At 55.4% G+C, this 25,225-nt stretch overlaps 1 protein-coding gene and 2 long non-coding RNA genes across 9 annotated transcripts in view; 2 read left to right on the forward strand and 1 right to left on the reverse strand.

Annotated features, from left to right (window-relative positions):
- LOC147360432 (uncharacterized) lies at positions 1 to 13,604 on the forward strand. Its single transcript, XR_015139156.1, has 2 exons — positions 1 to 407; positions 13,531 to 13,604. It is a non-coding gene; the product is annotated as an uncharacterized LOC147360432 (long non-coding RNA).
- Positions 6,973 to 25,225, reverse strand: part of MYLK2 (myosin light chain kinase 2) — a 21,057-nt gene continuing 2,804 nt past the window's right edge. The window contains exons 1-14 of one of the 7 annotated variants that reach the window (XM_086332497.1): positions 24,963 to 25,102; positions 23,383 to 23,479; positions 21,281 to 21,380; positions 20,294 to 20,792; positions 18,637 to 18,938; positions 16,735 to 16,840; positions 16,084 to 16,177; positions 13,892 to 14,001; positions 13,656 to 13,797; positions 10,316 to 10,386; positions 10,085 to 10,213; positions 9,584 to 9,736; positions 9,317 to 9,449; positions 6,973 to 7,929 (exon numbers count right to left, since the gene is read on the reverse strand). In XM_086332497.1, the coding sequence (XP_086188623.1) occupies positions 7,849 to 7,929; positions 9,317 to 9,449; positions 9,584 to 9,736; positions 10,085 to 10,213; positions 10,316 to 10,386; positions 13,656 to 13,797; positions 13,892 to 14,001; positions 16,084 to 16,177; positions 16,735 to 16,840; positions 18,637 to 18,938; positions 20,294 to 20,792; positions 21,281 to 21,332 (1,872 nt within the window). In that variant the 5' untranslated portion in view covers positions 21,333 to 21,380; positions 23,383 to 23,479; positions 24,963 to 25,102 and the 3' untranslated portion in view covers positions 6,973 to 7,848. Of the gene's footprint in view, positions 7,930 to 9,316; positions 9,450 to 9,583; positions 9,737 to 10,084; positions 10,214 to 10,315; positions 10,387 to 13,655; positions 13,816 to 13,891; positions 14,002 to 16,083; positions 16,178 to 16,734; positions 16,841 to 18,636; positions 18,939 to 20,293; positions 20,793 to 21,280; positions 21,564 to 23,382; positions 23,480 to 24,180; positions 24,198 to 24,962; positions 25,103 to 25,225 lie in introns of those variants that run through there. The other 6 variants (XM_086332499.1, XM_086332500.1, XM_086332498.1 and 3 more) reach the window with 6 other exon arrangements.
- LOC147360434 (uncharacterized) lies at positions 21,627 to 23,455 on the forward strand. Its single transcript, XR_015139152.1, has 2 exons — positions 21,627 to 22,027; positions 23,328 to 23,455. It is a non-coding gene; the product is annotated as an uncharacterized LOC147360434 (long non-coding RNA).

A 25,225-nucleotide genomic window follows, 5' to 3' on the forward strand; every position in this document is an offset into this window, starting at 1 on the left:
GAGCCTGGACCGGTGCCCATCTCTCTGGGCCCTGATTTCATTCCTCTTGCCCGGTGAGGGGGTTGCAGTCAGGAAGGCACAGCCTGATTCTTTGAACCCAAATCCCAGGGTGGGGCTGACCTGGGGGACAAACTGGAAGGGATGCCCTCCCAGAGGCGCTGGACCAGGAAGACCAGACACCATGGTCTCGCGTTACCCTCTGCCTGCCTGCTGCCCAGCCCGGGGACCCCACCCACTGGGCCTCCTGCCCTCACATACTTTCCGTGACCAACAGACACCCTCTGGCTCCTGTCTAGCCACCCCCACCTGACGGGAAGGACCATGCTCGGCAGAGACTTGGAATGCCTAAGCTGGGCCGACCCAGAGAAAGAACCTCAGCACAGATGGAGAGACCAAGGCCAGAGAAGGTAAGTGATGTGCCCAAGGCCACACAGCAGGGCAGGAGTACCCCTCTGCTGCCTTAACTGTATAGCTCTTAGGGGGACAGGAGCCTCTCCTGATTCTCCACACTGGAGGCTGGTCTGTGTCCAGGAGGGGCTCCCAACCTCCACTCCTTCTCCTCAGCAGGTCAGAGTGCAAAAGGGTGCTGAGTGGCCTTGTAGAGTCAGGCTAAATCAAATCTAAAACGGTAGAACCAGTGGTACTTCAGAATATTCCAGACTCAGATTCTTGGACTATCAGAGCTGAAAGGGCGTCTCCCGCCCCACTTCTGAATCCCCTCCACACCAGGCAGTGCGTATCACGTGGGGTGACTTCAGAGCTGGCCTCTTCCCACCCAAGTTTGGCAGCTCTGAAGGGCTGTCAGGAAGTTCTTCACCTGCTGGTCCTTTGGTCTCTGCTCTCTCTGCCTCCAGGGAGGCTGCCCCCACCCACAGGGCTGGGCCTTCCTCAGCTGCTTCTCCACCCTCCACATCTTATCTCCCCCTCGCCTCTCCACCCACCCGCTTCCTTCCCTGGTTTACAGCATTCCACTGCCCAGAGTTCCAGGCTCCTTCCCACACCCCAGACAGCGCCTGGGCCAGGGTGGGGAGACCCTCTCCCTTAGAGCGTGGGCCCTCTGGGGCCACCACAGTGATGAGGAGGACGGGGGAGGCTGTGTCGGCTAGCCTGGCATGTCCGCCTACTGGGAGTGTACAAACCCAAGAATCCAAGCCCCAGCCAAAACATCCCCTCCCATCACTCCTAAGAGGCCAGGCTGCCAGAGGCAGTAGGTATGGCAGCTAAGAGCAAGGGCTCTGGACCCCAGCTGTCTGGCTTCAGGTCCCAGTTTTCCTTTCCCAGCTGTGTGATCTTGAGCAAGTTGCTTCCCCTCTCTGGGTTTCCCTCATCTGAAAAATGTGGATTTACTAACAGTGCCAACCTCCATGGGATTCTTGCTAGGATTACATGAATTAATATTTGCAAAGTGCTTTGAACAGGGTCTGGCCCATGGAAACAGCATTGTATGTGTTTAAGCAAAATAAATACGTGGGTTCTGGGGCTTGTCTTCTTAACCTGGTTTACCCCCCAGGGGAGGCTCTAGCTCCTGTGGAGGTGGGGGGGGGGAGGTGTAGGGAGAGGAGAGATTGTTACAAGATGAAGCTTTGGAGTCAGTTCCTGGCGTCTTCACTTCCTTGCTCTGTGACCTTGAACAAGTAGAGTCACCTCTCTGAGTACTAGTTTCTTCATCTGTAAAATGGAGCAAGATTTCAATTCTCAAGGACTTGTATATGGGAAAATCTCATCTTGCACAATATGCGTACAATTCAGTCAACATGAATGAAACTGGACACCTGAAACTCACATTACATGGCCCGTCAACTAGCAGAACACGAAAGAGCCCCGCCGAAGGGCCCTGTACCCTCGGCCCAGGCCTCTCCGCCCCTTTCACTGGCAAGACTGTCCCTGATGGTCCAGACCCTGAGGTGCCTAATCCCCCGTTCCCACCCTGCTGGTAACTGGGTGGTGACTCAGGGAGGTAGCTGGTGGGGCTAAAGGAAGTGGTTCTGGGCTAAAAACAGACCAGAGGCTCATTTAGTCCCACAGTCAAAGTTCCCAAAGCCAGAACCCTGCCTTTGACCCCCGGAAAGGCTGCCTCCTCCAGACCACAGTCCTCAGGGTGCCCTGATCTCTCTGGGAGACCAAGAGGAGGCTGACTGTCCCAAGCGAGTTAAGGCAGCTGACTCCTCTAAGCCTTTGCACTCGCTGTTCCCTCCGCCTGAAGAGCTCACTCCCCATGGCTGACTTCTTAGCAGCCAGAGCCCAAGTTGAATATCACTTCCTGGGAGAAGGCTCCCCTCACCGCTTGATTTGAATGGATGTCTCTAGATTTTTTCCCCCCATCTCTGCATCCCATGTGTTTCCTCCACCTGGTGCCTATTGTAATGTGGAATTATGCATCTCTGTGTGTATTCACTCTTTCCTACATCTCTGCCTTAGTGTCATAAGCCTCTGGGGCCAGGGGTTGGGTCTGCTTTATCCACTTTATCCACTTCTCCACTGACTGGCATGTAACAGGCCCTCAATAAACGTGTGCTGAGGGGATATATGGATAAGTCCATTTGCCGTGGATTAAATCTCAGAGAATCCTCCAGGGGCTCCTGGTCAGACCCAGAGGCCAAGCTCTCAAAGGCCTGTATGATCTGGCTTTGGTTCCTCTTGCACTCTCTCCCACCCTCACTCCAAACAGGCTTTGCACTCGCTCGTCCTTCTGCCTGGCCCAGTCTTCCACGAACACCCACAGGACTCACTCCCTGACCACCACGTCCCCCATCCACCCCACCAACTCATTTTAAGTTCGTTATTGCTGCCCAGTGTCTATCCCCCAAGAAGGAAGTTCCATGAGGCCAGGAGTTTTTGTCTATTGGTTGCTTGTCCTCTACACCTGGAATAGTGTCCAGAACAGAGTAGTGACTGGAGAGCGTTGTGGAACACACGTCAACTCAGCAGCCTGGCCAGGTGCTTGATCTGTACATCTCAGGTCACTTTTGCTTTGACCCTGGGAGGCAGGTACTATCATCCCATTTTACAGACAGGAAACTGAGGCTCAGAGAGGGTGCACAGGTCCACGTGAACCCCATTCTGCCTGTCTGCAGCTCCCTCTTCCTATCCCCACAGTCCTTACAGCCCCCTCAAGCAGTCATACCCCAACCTCCCTCTGGCCTTTCCCTGCCTCCAGTCTCTCTCTCCCACTCAGTGATGTCCCGGACTGCAGCGATCCTTCTAAATCACAGATCTGATCTTGTCCCTCTTTCATTTGAAACCCTTCCATGGTTCCCTATGGCTGGGGTTCAGCCTGGCATTTGAGGCTCCTGCTAACTTCTCCAGACTTATTTCTTGCTTCCTCGTCTGCAAAAGCCCCTTGGGATGCTTCAAGACTAGCTTGTTCTCAGTTCCAAGTCTTTGGAGCTGCCCGGAACAACCCGCCTCACTCTGTCTGGAAAAGGCCTGCTCCGTGTTTGCTCTCAGCTTGGCTGTCACTCCCACTGGAGAGGAGAGATTGGAAGCAAGTGTCTTCTTCCACGCCCTTCTAGCTTCACTACAATCCCCAACCTCCCACCCCACAGGTTCCAGAGACTGTGAACTCCCCAAAGACCAAGGCCATGACTAATTCTTCTCCAGGCTCTGGCTTAAGGCCAGGCCCAGAAAAGGGTCTCAAGAAATAGCAGTGAAGCGATAGGATGTGTCTGAAGTCAGGCCACCTGCTGTGCATCCTCACCCTACTATGTACTGGCTGGGAACCCATGCACTTGTCCGTCAGCTCCTTGTGCCTCAGTTTCCTCATCCTTGAACTGCTGAAATACACACTCACGGGGTGGGATGAAGTGAATACACACTCATGGGGTGGGATGAAGTGACTGCACACGTGGGAATCACTTGGTACGGTGCCTGGTGCTCAGTAAATAACATCCATTAGAGTGAAGGAAGGAACAGGTGCGGGGGCAGCTGCACGAATGGATGCTTGGTCCAGGTGGGCACATCCCTTAGGACAGCCCTGGCCGCTCCACACCCTCGGGGTGGCCCTGTCACTGGCTGAATCTTTTCCCACAGCTGCCCTGCTGGGTCCAAGGTGGCTGGTGGAATTCAAGGCCACTGGATGCCGACAGGAAAAGGCAGCGTCACCAGCCCTGGAGTAATCCAAACCAGATGTGGCCTCAGACCCATGGGGGTGGTCACTGTGGGCCTGGCCAAGGCCCAGAGGCAGGAAATAGTCTTGAAGAACGCTGCTCTCGGCTCCGCTCTCTGGGACCAGAGAGCTGGGACCAGTCGGGAGGAGCTGTCCTGTTGAGGGTGTTAACCCTTCAGAGTCCACGGTAGGGGGAGGGGTTTGCCTACGATGGTGTGCAGGAGCAACTGGTGGCCCTGGCCCCATGGGGCAACAGAGCTCCTTGCAGAGAAGATTATAGCATCAGCATCATGATGGGCACTGTGCAGGGGGAGCCCACAGCACAGGCAGTGGGGTGGGCAGGGCACGCCAAGCAAGGGGCAGGGTCTGCTGCCGGGACTTGCAGAACCCCAGCCCCAGCCCCGAGCTTTGGGCCTGGCTCTGGCTCCACTCCCTCCATTAGGGCAGCTCTGAGGCTGCTGGGGATGGGAGCGCTAGTGAAGGCCACGGGGCTGGATCCCAGCCTCAGACGGGCAGAGATTCAGTCCCACACCAAGGACTGCCACCCCAGCCTTCTCCTGGGTGTGCTCCGTGGCCCTGGGGGAGCAAAAGCTCTCTGAACCGCCCCCCTTCATTGTTTCCATATTGTCGAGTCCATATCCTTTACCTCCAGGGACCAGGGGAAACCTAAAGGAGGCACCCGATGAATCAGAAAGAGCTTTGTAAGGCGTGCTCCCTGGAGGGAATAGAGACAGGAGAGGCAGTGATCAGCCATGTTCCACGGCTCTGGGTGGGCTTCCTTCTCAGGACACATTCATTCGCTGTGTGGCCTTAGGCAGATCAGTTTCTCTGAACCTGTTTCCTCACCTGTGAAATATGGTGATTGAGCCCCCCTGTCCCATCTCTCGATTGTCACCATGGCCCTTGGGATGGCAGAGGACAGTGGTGCTGAGGCTGTCCTCTGAAACTTTGTCCTTTGTCCTTTGTTTCATAGAGGGGGAAATGAGGCCTGTGCTGGGAGTTGGGGTCCTGGGTTCTAGTCCCAGCTTCTCCTGTCCCTGCTGAGCAGCCTGCTATTTTGGCCTTGGTTTCCCCAGCTGGATCCCAGCCCTGGATCTCGGTGCTGGCTGGACCTCATTTCCTTACCCCTCCACTATGGCGGTGACTCATTCCTCATCATCATGCTGTGTGGCCGAGGCTCAGCCTGGGTGGGGGCCAGCACGGCTGAGAGAACGCGGAGGAAACCACAGGCCTGGCCCAGCTAGCAGGTGGCGGGCAGACAGGCAGGCAAGGGATCCACAGCCCTAGGGTCCCTGCCCATTACACATCTCCCACCAAGAGCCTAAGCCAGGCTCCCCCAGGTGGCCCCCCGAGCCCTGAGTGCAAGCCCAGCAGGCTCAGAGCCCAGAGCCCCCCGATCCTGTCCCACGTGGCACCTGCAGCAGGGGAACTCCACACCCATCTGCTGGAACAGGGCAGGGTCGGGTGAAGACCTGGCCTTGCCCTCCTGGCCAGCGTTCATGGAAGCAGGGGCTGGAAGGCTGAGCGGTCAAGGTCTCCATCCAAGATTTCGCAGAGGCAGATAGTGCAGTGGTTCAGAGTGGGGGCTCTGGTCCCAGACTGTCTGGGTACAAACCCTGGCTCTGCCATGGGCTAGCCGTGTGACCCTGAGCAACTGGCATTGCCTCCCTGAGGCTTGGCTGCTCCATCAAGAGAAATGAACATAATACAGCTGCCCACCATGCGGGGTTGCTGGGACCAGAGTCACGGAACACACAGAGCTGGGTCTGGGCCATGCCCCTCTCGGAGCTCAGTGCATAGGAGCTGCTGTTATTGCCATTCCTGCTGAAGCCCCGCTTAGGCCTCAATTTACTCAAGTGTCCTCACAGCCAGAAAAGCTGTACCCTATTAGCATTAAGCTCTCTTGCCGTCTAGGCTGCTCCCTCCAGCAGAGGCTTGGGATGAGGAGGGCTGACGCCCGTGGGTGAGCTTGGAGAACAGCTCGCTCCCTAGGCCTCCCAGGGGACGGCCATCACTGCAGGCCCGAACTCCTGGCTCCACTTGGAGACTCTGCTATCTGCCTATACCTTGTTCTGGTGAGAAGCAGGGAGGACTTGTGGGCAGAGCCTTGCTGTGGGAAGTGGAATAGTCCATTTCAAGCCCCAGCTTCTGACTTGTTGAAAAGCCTTCAAGTTCCTTCTTCTCTCTAAGCCTCAGTATCCCCCCTCTGTATAATATGAATAATACATACCTCGTAACCTCATAAATGAGTTAACAGACATACAAGCCCTTAAATAGAGCCAGACACACAGTGCTGTGCTGTGCTTAGTCACATCCAACTCTTTGTGACCCCACGGACTGTAGCCCACCAGGCTCCTCTGTCCATGGGGATTCTCCAGGCAAGAATATTGGAGTGGGTTGCCATGCCCTCCTCCAGGGGGATCTTCCTGACCCAGGGATCGAATCCAGGTCTCCCGCATTACACGCCGATTCTTTGCTGTCTGAGCCACCAGGGAAGCCCAAGAATACTGGAGTGGGTAGCCTATCCCTTCTCCAGGGGATCTTCCTGACCCAGGAATCGAATCGGGGTCTCCTGCATTGCAGGTGGATTCTTTACCAGCTGAGCTACCTGGGAAGCCCAGACACACAGTAGTCCTGTATAAATGTTGGCTGGTGCTATGGCCTCTCACAGATGAGCACACTAAGGTACCAAGCGGGCAGCCCCTTGCCCAGATCAAGCACTGGGTAGTCTGGCTCCTGAGGCTGCATCAGTAAGCATCACACCATACTCGTAGTGCTGCTGAAGTGACTGGCCCACGGCAGCGTTCCGTGAATGGTGGCCAGCTGTGACTTCACCCAGGTGCATACACATAGAGGGAGGGGGCCACTTCCAACCTGTACATTTATTTACATGGCACAAGCTGAGAGCAGGTTGGGGGCTGCCCGACAGCCTTCCCACTCCTCTGGGCCTGCCGACACCATCCTCTGAGGCCGTGGGTGACCCCTGGAATGGGGGCCGGAGTGGCTGGGTTAGGCTGGCTTGGCCTTCAGGCAAGCTCGGGGGTGGTCTCCCCTGTCTTCCAGGCCTCTCCCCTCCCCCTCCACCCAGGCCTGGGCTGGGCGTCTTCTCTCTCACACAGAGTTCCTGTATGTTGGTGGTCGCAAGGAAGGTGGGCGGGAGCCGGGCCCTGCACCAGATGGTGTGTGCTAAGCCTTATCTGTTGGGAGTGGGGAGACATGCGGGTGGGGACACGGAGGCCCTCCTTCACAAAGCCTGCTCTGTCTCCCCCGGGCAGCTGCGCCTTAGAAACCGGCCGTCTGCCGTCCTGCCCCACCGAGGCCTCCCACCCACAACTGCAGAAGCCCCACATGCCAGGACCCCCAGCCCTCCCACTCTAGCTAGGAACAAGCCCAGGCCAGGGATGCCCCAGGTGAGGTCAAGCAGGGGTCACCAGAGCAGCAGTTTCAAGAAGGGGAGCCAGGCGGGAACAACAGGGCCCCTGGCGTCCGGGCTGTGCTGGGGGCCAGAGCCCTGTCTGGGGAGGCGCTAGCAGGATGGAGTCAGGCCACATCTGAGGCGGCTCATGTCGGGGAAGCAGTCACCGCGCGGGGGCGTGGGAGCCCCGAGCCTCCCAGCCTGGCGCAGCCTCGTCCTGGCCAGCCTGGCCCGGCGATCTGGCCCGTCTGCTCCGGCCTTCTGGGCTGTGTGGCCTCAGCCCTGGCCACTGCGCGGCTGCATCCAGGCCTCAGCTGCTCCCCGGGGCTCAGACCCCCAGAGCCATGAGTGCCCCCGAGCTGCTGATCTTCTTGAAGCGGTTGGCAGCGCTGACAGCAATGAAGTTTTTCTGAGGGATGAGGGAGAGGGGTCCCGGTCAGCAGCGGGGCAGGGGGGAAGCGCTAGGACAGGCTGTGAGTCTCCTAAGGTCCCCTTCGTCCCAGGAGGGACCCTGGCCAGGGAGGCTGCAGTGCCCAAAATGGCCACAGGAGGCGCCATGACACCACAGCCTCCAGGACGCCCTGCCTCACTCAACAGACCCGTCAGCAAACCTGAGTACCGCTCCCCTGGTGGCGGTCTGTGTGTGCATGCTAAGTCGCTCAGTCGTGTCACCGTGACCCCAGGGGCTGTAGCCCGCCAGGCTCCTCTGTCCGTGGAATTCTCCGAGCAAGAATACTGGAGTGGGTTTCCATGCCCTCCTCCAGGGGATATTCCCGACCCAGGGATCGAACCCTCATCTCTTAAGTCTCCTGTGTTGGCCGGCAGGTTCTTTCCCACTAGCGCTACCCACCTGGGAAGCAGTCTGGTTCCTATTTCATTCCAAGAAAAAGCCCCTCACTGTGGCTGAGTCTCTCCACGCCCTGCCTCCCCATCCTCTCGGACACCTCTCCTGCCGCTTGCTTATTCCACTCAGAGGAACTGGCCTCCTACCTGTTCCTCACACTCCACAACCGTGCTCCTGCCTCAGGGCCTTTGCGCACGCTGTTCCCACTGCCTGGGGCCACTCCCCCTCCATACCAGCCTGACTCAGCCCTCATCTCCTCAGGTTTTTGTTCACAGGCTCCTTCTCAGTGTGCCCTCCCTGGCCACCCTATGTAGAAGCACAGCCTCTCCCCAGCACTCCTGACCATTCTTTTTTTTTTTTTTTCTGACCATTCTTATTTTTTCCTAATAAGTGTAAGTGTTAGTCGCTCAGTCATGTCCGACTCTTTGTGACCCCAAGGACTGTAGCCCACCAGGCTCCTCTGTCCGTGGAATTCTCCAGGCAAGATTACTGGAGTGGGTTGCCATTCCCTTCTCCAGGGGATCTTCAGGGATCGAACCTGGGTTGTCTGCATTGCAGGCAGATTCTTCGTCTGAGCCAACAGAGCCCTTCCTTAATTCCTTTTAATAACTCCCCATCCTCTACCAAAAGTAAGTTCACGAAGAGTGAAATCCATTGCTGTGTCCCCAATGCCCGGAGGTGGTAGATGGTCAAGAAGTATTTATGAAATGAAGGGAAGAAGCCTGACATGGGGATCAGAGACCTTTTCCTGAGCCCAGGCCATAAAAGGATGCCCCTCCCCAGGGTGGAGGGGGTGAGTGGAGGGCCACCACCCAGGGCAGGAGCCAGCCCAGGACAAAGAGAGAAAAGCCAGTTCTGTTTTCCAGACCGAACCGGCCAAGACGGGGCCAGTGGGGCCAGTGCCCTTCCCACCCCATATCCCTCTCTCCTCCCCACCTCAGTCCAGCGGTACCTTCCAGCGCCTCTTCATGAGGTATTTCTTAAGCAAGATCTGGGACTTGAGGCGGCGGTTACAGCGCTTGGCCTTCTCTGCCAGGTTGTTGAGCCAGGGGTGGGCGAGGCACTGGGCAGCGCTCATCCGGGCCCTGTGGAGAGGGGGTGGCGTGGTGAGAGGAGGCGGCAGGCCTGGGAGCCGGCCTCCCAGCCCAGTTCCCACCCGGCACACACACGCACTGGACTTTGCACACATGGGGTTCATGTCCTGGGGGGTGAGCCTCACCGCTGGTCCTTGACGATGAGGTTGGAGACGAAGTCTTTGGCCTCGTCTGACACGGCCTCAAAGGTTTCCTCGTCAAAGTACCAGTTGCTTGATAGAACGTTGTTCAGGGTCTCTGTGTCATCGTCTCCCAGGAAGGGGGAGAGACCACTCAGGCTGGAAGGAGGCGATGGTAGGAGGCAGGGAGGTGAGATTGGGTCGGGGATGCAACGGATCCTGAGAAGCAGCACCGTGAGCTGAAAAGACCCCCAGCCTCTCAAGTGGGACAGACCTGGGTTTGAATCTGGGTGGGTGACCTTGGGCAAGTCACTTCCCCTCTCTGAGCCTCACTCTTCTCATCTGTAAAATGGCCATAATCATCCCAGCTTCCCAGGGTTACCGTGAAGAAGAGGAATGATGAGTGCACCCCCAATGCCCAGTAAACCTCAACTGAGGGAGTGGGGAGGTGGAAGTGATCTTGGCCTCAGCTGCCCACCCATGTGCCCCAACCCCATCAACACTCACAGCATATAGGTGATGACCCCCAGGCTCCACATGTCTGTCTTATCGGAGATTTGGTCATAATTCACCACCTCAGGGGATAGGAACTCTGGGGTCCCAAAATTCACCTTCAGCTTCTCGTTGGGGTTATACCTGGAGGTCAGGCCAAGAGCTCAGAGCACAACTCCCAGCCCATTCCCAGACACCTTCCCACTTTCCCCTAGCCCCACCCACCCCGCCCTCCCAAGGTGGTACCTCCGTGCCAGGCCGAAGTCAATGATCTTCACCAAATGGCCCGTGGTGTTGACGCACAGGATGTTCTCTGGCTGAGGAGAAGGGGGTGGCCTGGACTGACCTCTGACCCAGCTCACCCTCCCTCCCCATCCCAGTCCATCCAAGGCCCAGGCTCCCTGGACCAGAGGCCCAGGCTGCTGGAGTGGATAGCCCCCCATCAGAGACTCTCAGATCTACCTGTTCCAGACACAGAGGGGGATCTGGAGGCCCGAGAGGGGCTCTTCTCTAGGCGTCCCTGCTCCCCACCCTCAACGTCTAACAAAGCACCCAGTAGGTGTTCAGCCAAGACTCCTGGAATCCGGCACCCCAAGCACGGGTGAGCATGTGAGATCACTGAAGGGCTAACCCCTCCTGCGCTGGGCCTCCATCTCCTCCTCATGTAACACAAGGACATAGGACTCATCCGAGGTTGTGGGGCAGAAACGTTGTAAGTCGTTAATGATGGCTAAAAGGCAGGTTTTGCACAAGAACCCTGATTTTCAGCACCACCTGGAACACCGTAAGCCCTGGCCATATGGCCACACACGGCTTGGAGGGACTTGGTGCTGACCGCTGAGATGGGCGGGAGTCTTCCAGTTCCCCCAGGGCCTCCACCTCCTGACCCAGCTGGGTTCTGAAGAACAGGGTTCTGTTCTTCATCTGGGCTTTGCGGTATCTGATCTGAGGCCCCAAACAGGAGGCTTTCTGAAGGTCCTTTCACACTGCTGCGCTCAGAGCAGGATGCTAGTGACTTCAACAGCCCAACAGTGCTCCACTGAAACACGGGAAGGATGCAAAGGCCCCAAGGAGGGCTTCCCTGGTGGTCCAGTGGTCCAGTGGTCCTTGCAATGCAAGGACCTCTAGTCCTGGAAGATCCCACGCGCCTTGGAGCAACTGAGCCCATGTGTCTCAATCAATGAGCCCATGTTCTGGAGCCCATGAGCCACAACTACTAAAACCCATGCGCCTAGAGGCTGGTTCCACAAGAGAAGCCACTGCAATGAGAAGCCCTCACACCGTAACTAGACAGTGACCCCGGATCACCGCAACTAGAGAAAGCCCAAACACAGCAGTGAAGACCCAGCACAGCCAAAAGAAAATTTAAAAAAAGAGAAAAAATATTATTAAAAAAAAAAGGCTCCAAGGACACAATTGGCAGGGGAAACCGGACAGATCCAGATCTCCTTTTGGGGGACGAGGACAGGGGACTTCCTGAAAAGCCCTGCAGCTGGGACCCCCGGAAGGGGATTCAGGCTGCGGTTCACCTAGCCTACTCGACCATGAAACCCTTTACTGATGAAAAACTTATTGCTATCCTGAAAAAAAAAATCACATTTAGGACACAGAGATTTAAGTCGAACTTCTCCCCAGGACACTGCATTTTAATCAGGGACCCTGCTCTACCCCAAGGAAAATGGCTTTTACCGGAGAAGGGCAGCCTCCAGTGCCATCACGCAGGCTTGAGTTCTGCCCAGAAACTCGGGAGGCACCTGTACTCTTTGCATTCCTTCTGCCCTCCCACATCCAAACCATCAGAAATCCGGCTGACTCTATTTTCAGAATGTGTCCATCATCTGACCACTTCCCATTCCTCCCCCACTGCTACGGGTTCCAGCCCCATCATCTCTCCTGGCTTATTATGACCACCTCCTAAATTCCCTGCTGTCAGACTGGCCCCTTTGAAACCCATTCCCTTACCCTCCTCGCTCCCTCACTTGTTAGTGGCAATGATAACAGCACACCTGACCCAAAGGGCTGTCGCACACTCTAGACACACCTTGAGTGCCTCTGACCATTAGTAAGCACAGCGGAGGGGTTAGTTCACAAGAGTACCAGGAGCATCTCCTGTATCGGACCTTGAATGCTCCGGCCTTTACCTTCTTCTTCAGTTCTACCTTGTATGTCTCCCTGTTACACTCATACACTTTTTCATAATGCTTTTAGTGGTTTAAAGTGATCTTAGTGACTTCCCTGGCAGTCCTATGGTTAAGACTCGGCGCTTCCACTGCAGGGGGCGTGGCTTTGATCCCTGGTGGGGGATCCAAGACCCTGCAGGTTGAGTGACACAGTCAAAAATAAAAATTAAGAAAAATTTTAACAAAAAAATAAAACGATCTATTCATCGAGTTATTACGCCTGATTCTACCACTGACCTCATAGGCTCCAGGGGATAGGGTCACGTCCTCACCATCCAGAGGGCAACAACCACGCCCAGCACTGTGCACTGTGCACAGAGGCACAGAAGCAGGTGCTCAGTATGTATTTACCAAATGAATGAATGAAAGTACTGTCCACTTTGCCGATGGGCGTTCACCCGCCTCAGTGTTCAGATTTCATCTTCTCCACTAGCCTTCCCATTAATTCCACAAACATTAACGCCTGCCATAAAGATGGAGCTACCTGGCACTCATGGGGCCCCTGCCCACTCCACACCACAGCCACGGCCAGCTGATCAGACTTGGAGGGATTCATAAAATCTTAGGGAAAAACCCAAACTTTTTTGCCAACCCAGTATTTGCTTTCCCTCACCCGCTATGTGCAAGGTATCGAGCAAGAAGAACATAAACGTTCTCTCAGCACACACTTCTGTTAGTGCCTGCCCCGTGCATGCTGCTGTACCGACACTGCACTTTGCTCTTGTTTTAGTCGCTAAGTCGTGTCCCACTCTTTGTGACCCCAGGGCCTGTAACCCGCCAGGCTCCTCTGTCCATGGGATTCTCCAGGCAAGAATACTGGAGTGGGTTGCCATTCCCTTCTCCAGGGGATCTTCCTAACCCAGGGATTGAAGCCGGGTCTCCTGCTTGGCAGGCAGATTCTTTACCGCTGAGCCACCAGGGAAGCCCAACACTATACTTACTGATGCATCTTCCTGATTCCCCTTTTAGAACGTAAGCTCCACGAGGGCAGGCGTTTTTATCTATTTTGTTCACCAGTGGGTCTCCACCACCAAAACTGCCTGGCATCTAGTGGGCCCTCAACACGTGTTTGTGGGATAAGTGAACAGACATTAGCAGTGCCCATCAGGGGCCTACACAGAGGCAGGTGCTCCTGCAACACTGATCAGCTGGTGTTATATGTGGGGCTCACAGGACGGCAAGAGACCCTTTCAACAAGTACTACAACAACTCCAGACTAGGAGAGGGCTGGGACCAAGTCTTTCTTGCTCTCTGACGTGCCCCCTGTTTTGACTCTTACAGCTGGAAGAACTGGATGGAGGAGGAGAAGGAGTCACGGGGGATGGAGGGATGGTTGGCTGCAGCAGTGACCTCAGGTGGTCCGATGCCACCCCGACCCCTCCCAGGAGGCTGCCCACCCCTAGTACCTTGAGGTCCAGATGCAAAACCCTCATCTTGTGCATGAAGAGGATGCCATCGCAGATCTGCCTGACAAACACCATGGTGTCCACCTCAGTCAGCTGGTAGTCCTCGTCCACAATCCTCTCGAAGAGCTCGCCGCCCTCGATGCTGTGTGCACAGACCCCTCTACAGGCTTGCCTCTGGGCCTGCTGCCTTCTGCTCCCCCCCAACACCAGGCCCCCACCCTGCCGCCGACACTCACTACTCCATGAAGAGGACGATCTCATGCGGGGTCTCGATGGCCGCATAAAGCTGGATCAGGTTGCGGTGGTTCAGCTGGTTCATAACCTCAATCTCCAGCAACACCATTTCCTGGGGCCCAGGAGCATCAGGGGTACCATCTGAGCATCATGATTCCCTGCCCTCCATCCTCTTCGGGTGGGCCTGGCCTGGACCGCTGCCCTCCCCCTCCTCGCTGGTCTCCTTGCCTCCCATCTCTCTCCCGACCCTCCAGCCTGTGTCCTTACCACACAATCATTTCTGCTGAGACATCTTTCCTTTGCTTTGCTGGTTCTTTGCCTCCTGCTGGCTGAATCCTGGGCCCCATCCTTCCCGCTCAGCCCTCCCTGCTCTACACTCTCTCCCAGGGCATTCTCAAGTCCCATGACTGGAAATTCCATCCAGATGTGACTGATTCCCAAATACATATCTCCACCCCTAAGTGCTCCTTTGAACTCCAGACACCAGTCCCTCCCCCTTGGATGCCTAATAGGCATCTCAAATCTCTCATGTCCAAAATTAAACCCTTGATACCACCCTTTCCCCGAAGTTGAGTTGCCCGCAGCATGTCCATCAGCAAAAGGCCGTCATTTTTAACCCCAGTGTGCAGGACAGAAAGTTAGGAGCTTTCCAGGGTTTCTCTCTTCTTCTTGCTTCCTCACACCCCCTCATCCAACCAATCAGTAAATCCTTTGACTCCACCTCCAAAGTAGATTACAAATCCAATCATTTCTCAGCTCCCCCATCACTGCCTTCCTAGTTTCAGCTGCCATTATTTGTCACTTTCAGAAAGTCTGCCAGCCAGTGGTCACATCCGTAGCTTGAAATCAACCACAGTAGGAATATTTACACCAAGGAAATTGGCAAATGATCAGGTCTCTCCCTAGATCTGTTCCCCCAGAGCACTGGATCACTGCCTGAACTGTTCCATTTTCCATTATTCCATTCCTTGGAATATCTCACCTTCCACGCCACTTCCTCAGAGAAGCCTAAGGTCACCTGATCCTATCTGAGCGGCTCCACACACCCTGTTCCTTCCTGGCTTTACTTGTCTTCTTAACACTGTCTTGGCTCCGGACACCACACTTTTTATGTTTCAGCTTGGTTTTAGTTGTCTGTTAGCAGTTTGGTTTTAGTTGTCTCTCTAGCATGTTAGGACTTGTTTGATGCCATTTCCCTAGCACCTGGCACAGTGCACAGCACAGAAAAAGCACCCAATAATTAACCAATCAATAGCTGTCTCCAATTAATTTACACATTACATTTGAACATCTCCGCTGAGCCAGGTCCATGATAGAGGCCTGGGACCCAAGCCCCATTAAGTGGAAGCAATAGAGAAAGAGTCACGAAGAAAATCTTTCTGACTTCCCAGCACTCCTCCGGAGCTGCTTCTCCTGCTCCTTCTGGGCTCCAGGCCTCTGTATGTTCTGTCTCTGCTCCCTTGGTCCTGATCTCAACTCAAGGGTTTCCACCTGCCATTTCTGATCCTCAGGGCTTTCTACCCACAGTCCCCTCTGTCTGAAAATCTCTCCCCTGCCTTTCCCATTGGAAAACAGCTCCTCCTTCTTCAAAGCCTTCATTCAGGAGACCCTTTGCTGACCTGCAGGTGAGTTGGGAGACTCCACTGTGACAACTCCTCTCCCCACCCTCCCGCCTTAGCTTTCATAAGTTATATAGCTCTCACCATGCCAGGCTGCTAGGTTGCCATCACCCCCTCACATACCCGACTCCCTCACTCCATATGAGTCTATGCCTCATTCATTCATTCACTCCTTGAATGAACACTGCTCTGAACCAGGCCCGGACTGGTGTTGAAGCCTGTTTCCCTTGCTGTTCTTGGGGGGCAGGGACCACCTGGCTTCCCTCGGGGACCTCCAGTGCACAGCACAGCATCTGGCCCAGAGCCTGTGCTCATCAGCCCTTACTGACTTGAACCAGAGGGCTTGAAGGGGAAGTCCCCAAGATAAATTCACCAACTGTGGGGTGAAGTTTATGGTCAGGGGCATCAGGCCCCTATGGCAGGACTGTCCGCCTGTCTATCTGTTGATCTGTGTGATGTCTTTGGAGCACCAAGCTTCTCACCCCCGGCTCCTGGTGCAGATGTGTGGATGGCGGGAGGTGAGAGGCACCCGCTCCAAGGATCCCCTCGCCCTCCCCACAGCCAGACTGCACTACCTTGTCTTTGGGTGTCTGTTTCTTGATGACCTTGGCGGCCAGCTTGAGGCCTGTGGCCTTCTCTGTGCAGGTACAGACCGCTCCAAACTTGCCGCTGGAGAGAGAAGAGGCTGAGAGTAAGGGAGTTGCCAAGGCCAAGTGTGGGGGGCCTGTGCTCTGTTCCCTGTGAGATGCGGAAATCCCAGCCAGCTCCAGTACCCTCCCCAAACCTGAGCTCTACTGCAGAGACCACAGCTGACCTGCACAAACCACAGCCTCAGGAAAGGTAGGCTCATCAAAGGACAGCCCCTGATGGGCACCTCACAGGCAGGCGAGGGCACCAGGCCCCGGGGGAGGGAACTTCAGGACTTCTAACAAAACAGAGGATCATCTTGAAGGGGTCAGTGTGGTACTCCAAACTGAGACAGACAGGACGGTATTACGTGCTTCCTATGGGAAACACCTAATGACCAATGGTGTGTTTGTGTGAGTGACTGACACACCAGCCATGTGACAGCCTGCACACAGACACATGAGACCACATGGAAGCAGTTGTGACCCTGCGGCTCACATCTGATCGGAATGTCTGGGCCTCCCATGGGGCAGATGTAAGGCCTGGGGACTTCACGCTCTCCCGCCCATGGGCCAGGGGCTCGGGGCCCCAGTTCTCACCCGCCCAGTGCCTCCTTGGAGTTCAGACTGAATTGACTGTTGATGTTCCCGGGCCTCAGCTCCACAATGCGGTGGGGGAAGGGGGCTGGGGGCGGTGGGCAGTCATCTGTGGAGCAGAGCAGAGCCATTTCGGTCAGTGCTGGGGCTGCTAAGGACTCATCCTGACACCATGCCCTCCTGCCTGGCCTGGGCCCCATCCAGGGGCGTTCACCAAGTGATACCTGGGAGACAGTTGGCTCCAGGATAGGGGCTAGGGGCTCGGGGCCCAGTTTCCAATGTCAGCTCTGCCACCAACACTCACCCTCCTTGGGAGGCCTCTGCCTCTGTCAGAGGGGGGCTCAGCTTCTCCAGGCACAACAGTGGGGATGGCTGATTGGACTCCTCAGACCCTCCCACATTATAAGGTATGAGGACTCCAACCCAAAGTTTTTCATTTCCATTTAAAAAAAGGGCGGAGCAGGGCGGGGCGGGGGTGGGGTGGGGGGTTCCTAACTGTGAGCTCCCTGGTGGCTCAAAGAATCTGTCTGCAATGCAGGAGACCAGGGTTCAATCTCTGGGTCGGAAAGATCCCTTGGAGAAGGGAATGGCAACGCACTCCAGTATTCTGGCCTGGAGAATTCCATGGACTGAGGAGCCTGATGGGCTACGGTCCACAGGGTTGAAGAGAGTTGGGTTTGGCAGGACTGAGCTACTTTCACTTTCAACTATAATGGTGGAGCGCCATGCCAGATAGGCGTTACTGTGTCTGAAGGAGTCGAGGATAGGACCTGCCTACCACCCCCTCTAATAACACCACAAGCTCTCACTACCTGTGGAATGGGTATCCCCCGGCCCTGGCCCAGGGGCAGGGGTGGGCGGGGAGGAGCCGGGGATGGAGCTATTTGGTAGAGACTTGCTGCCACCTAGTGACAACACGGGGAACAGCAGGCCCTGGACGCCGACAGGCTGAGTCACCGGGAATGGAAACCTCTTTATAAATAGCAAGAGGCCGCAGGGGAAGCCGGCTGGTGGTAAATCAGACGGCCCTTGGACGTTGTTCAGGTCCGTCCCTCGAGGATGTGATTGCTGGGCTGAGTGGGCCCTGGAGGTCTGTGCCGCTGCTAAGGGGAGGAGGCAGGGCTCCTGGCTGCCGCCCAGCCGCCAGGCCCTCCCACCCTGTCTGGGTGGCACTATGCCGCTCACCAGGCAGACTGGCAGGTCTCCCAGGGCACCTCGGCCTGGAGGAGGGGGGTTGTCAGGACACTCTGGGCTCTCCTGACCCCATCTCACCCCGCCCCCCAGGCCTGCTGCACCCTTGCCCGGGCCCTTTCCCTATTCACCTACGGGCCAAGCTTGCTCATGCTCAATGGCTCCCTTCTGCTCGCTGAATAAAGCATCAGCACTTGAGGCCACTCCGGTCCTGCCCATCTCATGTGCCCAGCTTCCTTGGTCACCGCCTCCCTCCCCCCTCCACACACACACCTGTGCTCCTCAGTTCACAACCCTCTGTGGCTCCCATGACCCTCCCTACCCGTCCAGGATGCAGTTTAAAAGGGCATTTGAGCCCTTTTATAGAGTAACTTCAAACCCCACCGTCCAGAGAACTGGTGGTGCTCCAACATGTCTGATTTTTTTTTTTTTTACTCCATTTTAGCCAACGTAGAAGAAAGTAAACAAGAGAGCTCTAGAGTCAGGTTCATATCCTGCTCTAGCTGTGGATTTGGGGTGCTCCCTTTCCTGAGTCCCCATTTCCCCATCTCTTGAAGGGGACTAGGAACTCAGACTTCCTGGGGTTGGATGACACTTTGATGAATCACCCGGGGTGAGGTGGCTCAGAAGGGTTTAGTGCTCTAAGCGAGGAGACGGGGGAGACACGGAGAGCCCCTTCCCTCCTCCCTGGGCTCCAGGACAGCCCCGGCCTACCCAAAATCTGGAAGCAGTCCTCCTCCTTGGCTGTGGGACTGAGGGCCTGCCCCACCTCCGATCTCTCCGAGGGAACGGCCTGGAATTCGATCCCCCTCGAGGTGTCCCCTTGCACCCCATCCTGGCCAGCGTGGCCTGCAGCCTTCTCTTCTCCTTCCTTCTGGCTGCCTCCCGGGAGGTTCTTCTCTCCTTCTGCTACCTTGGCTGGCTCAGTTTCTGTGGGGCCAGGGGTCACAGGCACCCCTTCAAAGATAAGCTCTAATGTCTCATCTAGGGGCTTCTCGGCCAGTGGCTTCTCAAGGCTGAAACGTGAGAACACAGATGGGTGACACCTTCAGCAGCCACAGCTCCCCCCACACCGGCAGGCCTCCCAAAACCTAGTCTGCAATCTAGAGCTGATACAGCCTTGCCCCCACCCAAACACGTGGGATGGTGAATCCAAATTCACTTCATATAAAATCCGGGGATTTTAATAACACCGTAAATGTCTGTGGTGGTGGTGGTTGTTTCTTCCCAGCTATGCCATGCGACATACAGGATCTTAGTTCCTCGACCAACAACCAACCCATGCCCCCTGCAGTGGAAGTGCAGAGCCCTAACCACTGGACCACCAGAGAATTCCCATGTCTGTGTTGCTATTTTGAGTATCAATGCACTAAGAGATCATTAACAACTGTTAATAGGATTGCTGATTTGGTTAATCATTAGGTAGTGACAATTAGGGAGGTTATGTAGCTCTTGATTCATAAAATTGTGGTGATACAATTGATAATGTATTAATGATACTAATTTATATTACCACATAGTTTAAACTGGTATGGTAAGTGTTATTATTGTGGTTTACAATAAATATATCATTAATAACCTCACTTATATCATTGGCATTCAGGTAAAGCTAACGAATTGCACCTTGAGACTGGTGCTGTATTATAGTTCTAAGAGTATAGTGGGCTTCCCTGATAGCTCAGTTGGTAAAGAATCCGTCTGCAGTACAGGACACCCCGGTTCGATTCCTGGGTTGGGAAGGTCCCATGGAGAAGGGAAAGGCTACCCACTGCAGTATTCTTGGGCTTCCCTTGTGGCTCAGGTGGTAAGAATCTGTCTGCAATGCAGGAGACCAGGGTTCAATCCCTGGGTTGGAAAGATCCCATGGAGAAGGGAAAGGCTACCCACTCCAGTGTTCTGGCCTGGGGAATTCCATGGGTTGTATAGTCCATGGGGCTGCAGAGTCAGACACAACTGAGTGACTTTCACTTTCACTTCACTTTTCACTTCAAGAGTATTAGTAATGATCTATCAGCCTGATTATTAGTCATATTTTCAGATTATACCAATAACTGTATTAAGAAGATGAGTTTTCTTTTCCTCCTGACATCTCAGTCCTGCCCTTGGTGAGATCCAAGTCCATGGGGTAAGGGGGACTCTGGACTCCAGATGCCTGGAGAAGGGGTCTTTGAGGTCCTCTGCTGCCTGACACTCCAGGCTTCTGTGAACTATCACAGAGTTCTGATCTCTGCAGGAAGACCAGGCGGTCAGGCCAATGCCTAGGACAGAGGGAGCTGAACATTGGAACTGCCCAAGCCAGCACTGCACGTGGTGAGTGCCCAAGACAGACAGTAACGCAGACCCCTCCCCGCTCCCAGGCAGGGCCGTTCACCTCGAGATGGCGGCGGGGCAGCTGGGGCTGTGCAGAAAGGCGGGTGAGCCCTTCTTGCTCGGCGCTTGGCCCTCTGCTACCTTCTTTTGCTCCTTGGCTTCTCCAGGGTCCTGGCTGCCGGGGGTCCCCTGCTCAGCCTCGGGCTTTTTGACGCTGGCCTCGGCTGTCGCTGTCTCCTGGGGCAGGGCTGCCGGCTGCCCAGCCGAGCCCTCCGCAGGCTCTCCCTGCAGGCCTCCTTCTCCCTCAGGGCCCTGGCTGCTGGCTGAGGGTTGGGCTGAGGCCCCGTCCCCTTTCTCTGGGGCCGGGGCTTCAGTATCTTTCGTCGAGTCGGGATCAGGTTCTTTCTTTGGGTCTGGGGACTCAAGTTCTTTCTCTGGGTTTGGGGGACCAGCATCCTTCTCTGGATCTGGGGGCCCAGGATCCTTCTGTGGATCTAGGGGCCCAGGGTCTTTCTCTGCAGCTGGGGGTCCTTCACCTGCTGCAGCCTTTGGTGCTGTGTCTGCAAAGAAGGTGAAACACCAGTCAGGATCCACCCTCCTACCCTTCCTTCCCCAGCCAGGCTGGCCAGGGACCGGTTCTGGGCCCAGGTTCCTACCCAGGCCACAGTTTACAAGCACTTGTCCCGCTGAACTTCTGGGGCCATTCCGTGGGCTCCCAATATGGGCTGTCCGGGCCTCAGAGGCCCTGGGTGCAGGGCTCTGGGCCCCTGGTGGGCCTTGAGCCCACCCCCCAACCCTTGCTCTGAGTGTTCAGGCCTCATCCACGGGGACTTCACATTCTCCCGGTCTCTCTGGGGAAGGCTTCCCGTGGGCCCTTGACCCAGTCCTACCCTATCCAGAGACAATTCTGATTTTTGGGTCCTCCACGTGCCACACAAAGAAGCCTTGGGCACAGAACTCCCACTTCAAATCCAGAGCACCGGCCCAGCTCTGGATTCAAACACCCCTTCCCAAGCTCCTCCCTCCACCTCCGGCCCCCACTTGGCACCTGTTGATGAGCTTGGGATTTCCAGCTCCACTGCTCCGTTTTCCGTCGCCATGAGGTAGGGAGGCGTGTGCTTCTGCTTGTCTAACTCGAGTCTTTCCAGCTGCAGAAAGAAGAGAAAGGTGTGTCGGGCTGCTGGATGCCTCCTCCTGTCTGGCTGAGAGGAGGCGGGGGCTAGCCGGCAGAGGGGACAGAGGCACCTGGAGCGGAGAGGGGCAACCTGGTGTCTGTCTGTCTCACAGCGGCTGCCCGGGAGCCGTCCTGGGCAGTTGTAAGGCCGGCGCCTGGTGGGCAGAGGCGGAGGCAGGGGTGCAGGCAGAGGAGGCGGGGACGGGGGAGAGGATCTCTTACACCAGGGGCCATGCAACTCTGACTGCCACCACCTGTCACTCTTGGCCCCCATTCAGAGGACACGGCATTCTTCCTGTGGACCAACCGAGGGGAGAGTAGTGTTGGAACAAGCAGGAAGAGAAAACAGGAGGGGGCACCTGGGGCCCCGGGGGAGCAGCCTTCTCCCAGACCTTGCCTGGTATCTCTGACTTGGAACAAGATAGATGAGGAAGCTCTCAGACAGGGCTGAAGGGCAAGACTATGCTCAGGCCAGGCTCCGGCTCTGCCAACATCTCTTGGGGTTCCCCAGAGCCTGGTTTGAACCACACAGGCCCAGGCATAGTCACCCTGACCCCAGCACCCAGCTCTGTGTCCACAAGCCTTGCACCTGGCCTCCAGACCAGCGTGGAGCATCTTTGAGTAAGAAAAGGTCTCGGGGGCGCTTGCTCAACTTGCCTATGGGCCTGAAAGCCGTTTCTTTTGAAATGTCTTTTTCCTGGGCTCTTGGGGAGATGGATGCTGTCCCAAACAGCTGTGAGAGATGGTCAGTGTTTTTGCTCCCCTGAGCTGATGCATGGCCCACTGGAAAGTGGGGGGGGCTGACTGGTGGAGAGTCTTTTCCAAGGATCCTCCTCCACAGTGGTGACCCAGGGACCACCAGCCCAAGGTGTTCAAGCAGAGATGGGATGGGGAGAGGTATGATCCAAAGGGCCTTCCATCACCCAGGTGTTGTGCCCAGAGCTTCTCTGCAGGCCACCTTGAGTACTAGCCCCAAGCTGAGTGCGTTGGAAATAGTTATGGAGTGGATTCAGGACTGGGTTCAGGTCCTGACTGTGGTGACCCATCCAGTCATTCCAACCCCACTGCAGGGCCCAGCTCCTCCAATGATCAAATAGAGGAAGCAACTCTTGCCCTCCATGGAGACAGGGAAGGGGGAAATGGCTTGAGAATACAGCACATCTGAACAGTAGGAAATTGTGTAGCTGTAAAAAAGATGGAAGAAGCTGTGAGTGAACTGACAAGAAGCAACCTACAAAATGGGGGGACGAAAAGCAACGTGCAGAACGGCGTGTAGAAGGTGCTATCATTTGTGCAAAAGGGGGTAACATTTATAATAGTGAACATAACATATCTAATCAGAGAAGGCGACGGCACCCCACTCCAGCGCTCTTGCCTGGAAAATCCCATGGATGGAGGAGCCTGGTGGGCTGCCGTCCATGGGGTCGTGAAGAGTTGGACACGACTGAGCGACTTCACTTTCACTTTTCACTTTCATGCATTGGAGAAGGAAATGGCAAACCACTCCAGTGTCCTTGCCTGGAGAATCCCAGGGACGGGGGAGCCTGGTGGGCTGCCGTCTCTGGGGTCGCACAGAGTTGGACACGACTGACGTGACTTAGCAGCAGCAGCAATATATCTAATATATACAATTTCCCTTTACAAGCATGAAGTTTTCTTTGACAGGCTAAGAAACTGGGAGCCAGAGGTGGGAGAAAGATGTCACTGCATACTCTTCTACTTTTTTATTTGAACCTAAAATTATGTGAACGGATTACTATTCAAAATGAATGATGTTTTCTTAGGTGAGAAAGTGTCGGGGTTGTCAGTCCAAGGCTAGCAAACGCCAGAGTTGGAGCCCCTTCCCCAGCTTGCTGCCTTTTATTCAGTCTGTCCTCCTCTTCTGACCTGGCCTCCCCTATTCCATTTCTCTCCTTCCTAGCTGACAGCCTGCCTCTTCTAGGAAGCAAAAATACTAGCAGCTATACAGTACTCACCACGTGTGTTGGCCCTTGTTCCAAGTGCTCCTGTGTGATCTTCGGAACCAGATCTTTGGAATCTTCAGTGAGGTAGGTACCATTACAGATGGTGGAACTGAAGCACAGAGAAGTTAAGCAGCTGACCCAGAGCCATTGGGCTTGGAAGGGGCCGAGCTGGGATCTGAACCCAGGCTCCCTGAAAAGATGGGAACTCCCATTTTCTGAGTGCCTCCTATTAGCTTTATCCTTACTGTCTTAAAACATCACCTTGATAATAACTCTGTGAAGGATCTCAACCTGTCTTCTAGGTGAAGACGGCAGAATCCAAAGAGTAACTTGCCAAAAGTCACTCTTCAGGGAAGGGAGCTGGGCCAGAAATGTGCTTCTTTATGGCTCAGAGTTCTCTTTCTTGCCTAAAACTTCCCAGACTGTGTCTCACCCTGGTTCCCTGCCGGGTACTGGTTTTATGGGCCTCCTAACATTCTGAAGGTTGAAATCTTCTTGTCTGTGCCCATAATACGGACCCCTGGCCCTCTGTTTGGTTGTCCCCACAGCATGTTCTGGTTTAGCTCGAAGTGCTGGACTCCCTCCTCTGGTTCCTTCCCGTTCTGGGCTGATCCCACCACCGACACTGTCCGAGCCCCTCGAGGGCAGGGGCTGCATGATGCTCACACATGTCCCTGGCACAAAGTGCACTTGCCAACCGGTGCCTGATGAGTAACCGGGTCCAGGCTCTGGACCACGTTCGTGGGATTACTCTATCATAATGGCCCTTGCTGATGTCTTCTCGTTATGGTCGTGGTTATCAGTACTGACCGTTTAGTGAGTGAGTGCCTGTGAAGGGCCACTAGGGGCTCTGCCAGGGGCTTTGCTCAGTCTGTTGGATCTTCACAAGGGACTCCAGGTGCCAAGTGCTAGACTCTCTTAACGATGCGGAAACTGATGCTGAGAGAGGGTAAGAGGTTTATCCCTAGTCACACAGCTATCGAAGAACTTCAAATCACCCAGATTCAGATCTACAGCCACCTTTTGAGACCAAAATCCAGGCTGGGACAACATAAGGGGCTTTCATTGCTACATTTGTTACTGTTACGATTCCCAAATAATAACTCTTACCAAGTGGGCCAGGCCCCGTCCTCATTCCATCCTTACCACAGTCCTGCCGAGCAGTGGCTGAGGAGGTTGGGCAGTGACACTCTCAGATTAATGACTGTAAATCTCAGGCAAATGCCTTCTCTTGTCTTTCATTTATAGGACGAGCCCCTTCATCACAGGGGAAGTATGTACATAAAGCATTAGAACAGCGCGTGGGTACTTAAGTGCCATATAAACATCAGCTGTTTCATCCCCATTTCACAGATGTGACAGGAAAACTGGGTCACAGGGCTAAGTCACAGGGTTGGGTTTGAACCAGCTAACACAACGCCCAGCTCATAACTACTCTGTCCCATTGCTTCTCTCCCAGGGACAGCTGGGAGCATTTAGCAAGCACGTGGATGTAGAGTGGTTGGCCCAGTGCCTGCCGCCCTATGGGGTCTCCATCATGTGGACACCCCAGGTGGAGGCTTATCTGTCCCTGGAGGGTTCTCCATACTCACTCCTACTGAGACGAGAGCCTGGCCTCTTCTGGATCCACAGGGTTGCCTGCAGCTTGCTCGCCCATCCACCCGCCGGGGCTGAGCTCAGCTTGGCCAGCTGCTCCCTGGGAGGCACAGGGCTGGGGCACGGGGAAACCTCCTCCACCTGCCTGGGGGCTGCCAGAGCCCCTGCCCACCCTTAAGAAGGGGCTTTCCCACCCTGCACCAGCTGTGCAGCCATGCACCCCCAACCCCCACCCCCGCCTCTACAGCGGCAGGACAGG

This window comes from Bos grunniens, chromosome 13, assembly GCF_055505025.1.
Source record: "Bos grunniens cultivar Pamir isolate PY7600 chromosome 13, Bosgru_T2T1.0, whole genome shotgun sequence".
Taxonomy (NCBI): Eukaryota; Metazoa; Chordata; class Mammalia; order Artiodactyla; family Bovidae; genus Bos; species Bos grunniens.